At 53.3% G+C, this 3,946-nt stretch overlaps 1 protein-coding gene across 1 annotated transcript; it reads left to right on the forward strand.

The window, feature by feature from the left end:
• Nucleotides 1-3,004: 3,004 nt before the first annotated feature.
• LOC311202482 (olfactory receptor 14C36-like) lies at nucleotides 3,005-3,946 on the forward strand (the record flags this gene model as incomplete). The annotated part of the gene is made up of 1 exon (XM_084277067.1): nucleotides 3,005-3,946. The coding sequence occupies one exon, from the start codon at nucleotides 3,005-3,007 to the stop codon at nucleotides 3,944-3,946; it is 942 nt and encodes a 313-aa protein (XP_084133193.1).

Genomic DNA, 3,946 nt, shown 5'->3' on the forward strand with positions numbered 1-3,946 from the left:
CAGGTAATTGGAGGCCATGTTGGCTGGTAGGCAAAGGCAATGTACAAGCAGCTGAGATGCTGAGCAAGCCCTGGGTTGGTTTGATGAAGCACCCCCAGGTGATCAGGCCCAGTCAGCTTAGGTTCATAAGGGCAGCTCCTGTTTGACCCACTGAATCTCCCTCTATGACAGAGTGACCTGCTTCTTGGACAAGGGAAGGGCTCTGGATGTTGTCTACCTTGACTTTAGCCAGGCCTTGGGCACAGATTTCCAGAACTTTCTCTTACAGAAGCTCACTGTTTGTGGCTTGGAAACTGTGGTGGTTCAGCCCCAAACAATGGCTGAGCAACACATGCTGTTTGCTCACTCCTGGAGGACAAACAGACAGAGCCTCTGTGGGCTGGGATAAGGACAGTTTACTGACAAAAGCACCATAAAAGGGGGAACAATAACAGCCCCAATTGCACTCACACCCAGTGATAGCACAGAGTACCTTACAAACCCAACAATAACAGACTGCTGCACCATGCCACAAGCACCCCTCTCCAACCAGCCCAATTTCCTTTGATGGGGAAGTGATGTCAGGGGTTGTGGAAAACAACCCAGGCAAACTCATCTCACCTGTGCTGGCTGCCTGGGGCGGTGAGCTCTGGCCTGGCCAGAACCAGGACATTATCCACCCCTGTTTCCACACCATCGACATCATGCCTGGATCTCACTTTTTCGGAGTCCTGGGGAGGTTCCTAACATCATTTATCCATTATTTAGACCATCTGCCATTGAGCGATTTTGTTATACACCAACAATTTAGTGGCTGTCCTCACCTAGAACTAAAACCCCTTGGGGTACACACTGGACTTCCTCATCCTTTCTCATCACCCACCAAGTGCACTCAGGTCCCTGAGTTAAAGCAATCCCACAAATGGGTTTGTCTTTGCCTGTAGCAGGAATAACCTGGACTGTTTTGCCAACTGGTTTTAATGCACACTACAGGGACTTTATCCCCCTCTAGAGTCGCTGTGAGTTTTGATTGGACCTGGCTTCATCTCTGGCCCTTCAGGTGACAACAGGGGTTGGTGTCTTAGTAACTCTTTCCTGGCCTCCACTCTCAGTAATTCCCATGGGCACTGGGACCAGCAGCTCCCAGGCAGCCATGCTCCTTAACCTTTGCAGGGGGTCAGACACCCCTGCTTGTCCCTGCCTGGAGGTCCTGTCTCATGGGGAGACAAGGAAAAGTGATTGTCCTGCCCAGCTCTGGTTTCATCAGGAGAAAGAACTCTGCTGGACAGAAGGATTTCTCCCCAGCTGAGGGAGGGAACATCAGAGATGAGATCACAGAGCGATCCCCATGAGGCCTGAGGCACCAGGAGGGAGCCTAGAAGAACTGGTCTTCTGCTGAGCTGGCCAGGCTCCTGGGATGGAGGGAGCTCACTGCAACCCAGCAGTGCTCCAGAGAGACAGCTCTGCCCAGGAGCAGCTCCTCTGCCAAGCACACAGGGCTGGGGACACTGCCTGGAGGCACCGAGGGGAGACCTGTGAGGCTGAGAGAGCTGATGGATGCTGAGAGCTCACTGCAGGAGAAATCTCCACAGCACTCTGCCTGGTATGTCTGTGGGTGCAGGGCAATGCAGGTTCTGTTCCTGGAGGGATCTCCTAAAGCTGGGACATGGGGCAGTGTGTGGGGTCTGTCAGGAGGACAGGTTCTCTCTAGGAGCAGAAAGTGCTGCCTGGAAGGGATGCCCTTCTGCCCCATCAGAGGACCAGGGCAGGACAGCTGTCTTCTCCTGGGCATGGCTGCAGAGGTGTGAAGCAGCGTGTGCACCCAGGGGTGCCCAGGGCTGTCCTTGTGAGCAGGGTCCCTGCACCCCAGGGTCTGTGTGCTGGGGCAGGGACTCTGCTGCTGTCAGGGTCAGAACTCAGCCTGCCTGCTGGACTTCTATCAGCAGTGCAGAAAGAAGCTGTGAGTTTAAAGTGTGACCCATGGAAGGACAGTGTAGGGTCCTTCTGCTGTCAAAGTGTGCTGTGTAGGACAGGTTTGCTCCCAGCTCCAGCAGATCCCTGGCAACTTCCCAGGGACTTTTCAAGAACACCAAGGATGAATTTTCCACTCCAGGTAAAGAGACTTTGCTTTGAATTTTCTGCTCTTGTGGACTGGCTGGGAAGTGGGAGCTGAACTTTTCCTGATAACTTTGCAGCAGGCAGTGCAAACTCATTGGTCATTAGGACTTGTCAGAGCATCTCCTGAGCCCTGCACACACAGAGGTTCCACGGGGCAGTGCCCTGATGCCAGGAGGGGTCTGCAGAGCAGAGCTGAGCACAGGGTAATTTGGATGAGGTCTGTGAGCACAGAGCAGAGGTGACATGGGCAAAGAGAAGCATCTGCATGGACAGCTGCAGTTAGCAGATACATTGGCAAGGAGGAAGAGTGAGCTGTTCCCAGCAATGCCCCGGCAGTGGGGATTTGGTACCTCCCTGACATCACCCACCGTGCTGATACTTTCTCACAGCAACGCACTGGTTTCTGCCACCCAGCACAGACTCTGAGACAAGACTTCCACGTTGTCAGTCTGAGAAACCTGCGAGTACCTGTCTGTCTGTCGCTGTCCTTACAGCCCTGGCTGGACTGTTTCTCACTGTTTCCCTTCCTGTCCTTGCTGCCTTTGTCCCACCATTACCAAAGCTCTGCTCTGCCCTCAGGTGAAACTGGAGTGACAGTGCTGAAAAGCTCATTCCTATCCACAGGGCATTTAGTCTGAGATCACACCATCCTTCTGTTTATTGACTGCTGCCAGGCAGGACTGAGTTCTCCAGAGCCCACAGCTGACCCTCTTCCCAGCAGTGGCACGCTCATGCCAGCACAAAGCAGACCTCCCAAAAGGGACCTGACAAAAGTCCTCCTGAATGCAGGGAGTCAATCTGAGGGCATTCCCTAAGAATTAGAAGATGTTTTCCTAAACGAAGTGTTCCATCACTTTTCACTGTGTCTTTTCCTCCTTGGACAGGTCTCCACTCTTGACGGCAGCTGATGTCCAACAGCAGCTCCATCAACCAGTTCCTCCTCCTGGCCTTTGCAGACACACGGGAGCTGCAGCTCCTGCACTTCTGGCTCTTCCTGGGCATCTACCTGGCTGCTCTCCTGGGCAATGGCCTCATCATCATCACCATAGCCTGTGACCACCACCTCCACACCCCCATGTACTTCTTCCTCCTCAACCTTGCTGTTACTGACCTTGGCTGCATCTCCACCACTGTTCCCAAATCCCTGGCCAATTCCTTGTGGGACACCAGGGCCATTTCCTACACAGGATGTGTGGCTCAACTCTTTTTCTTTTTTTTTTTGATTGCAACAGAGCTCTATCTTCTCACTGTCATGGCCTATGACCGCTACGTTGCCATCTGCCAGCCCCTGCACTACGGGACCCTCCTGGGCAGCAGAGCTTGTGTCCACATGGCAGCAGCTGCCTGGGCCAGTGGGTTTCTCTATTCTCTGCTGCACACAGCCAATACATTTTCACTGCCCCTCTGCCATGGCAATGCCCTTGACCAGTTCTTCTGTGAAATCCCCCAGATCCTCAAGCTCTCCTGCTCAGATGCCTACCTCAGGGAAACTGGACTCATTGTGGTCAGTATCTGTTTAGGTTTTGGGTGTTTTGTGTTCATTGTGGTGTCCTATGTGCAGATCTTCAGGGCTGTGCTGAGGATCCCCTCTCAGCAGGGACGGCACAAAGCCTTTTCCACCTGCCTCCCTCACCTGGCCGTGGTCTCCCTGTTTGTCAGCAGTGTCCTGTTTGCCTACCTGAAGCCCCCCTCCATCTCCTCCCTTGTGCTGGATATGGTAGTGGCATTTCTTTACTCGGTGGTTCCACCAGCAGTGAACCCCCTCATCTACAGCATGAGGAACCAGGAGCTCAAGGATGCTTTGTGGAAACTGATTACTAGTGTGTCTGGTGTTTCTAAGCAGCAATAA

This window comes from Gallinula chloropus, assembly GCF_964237585.1.
Source record: "Gallinula chloropus genome assembly, chromosome: 30".
NCBI lineage: Eukaryota > Metazoa > Chordata > Aves > Gruiformes > Rallidae > Gallinula > Gallinula chloropus.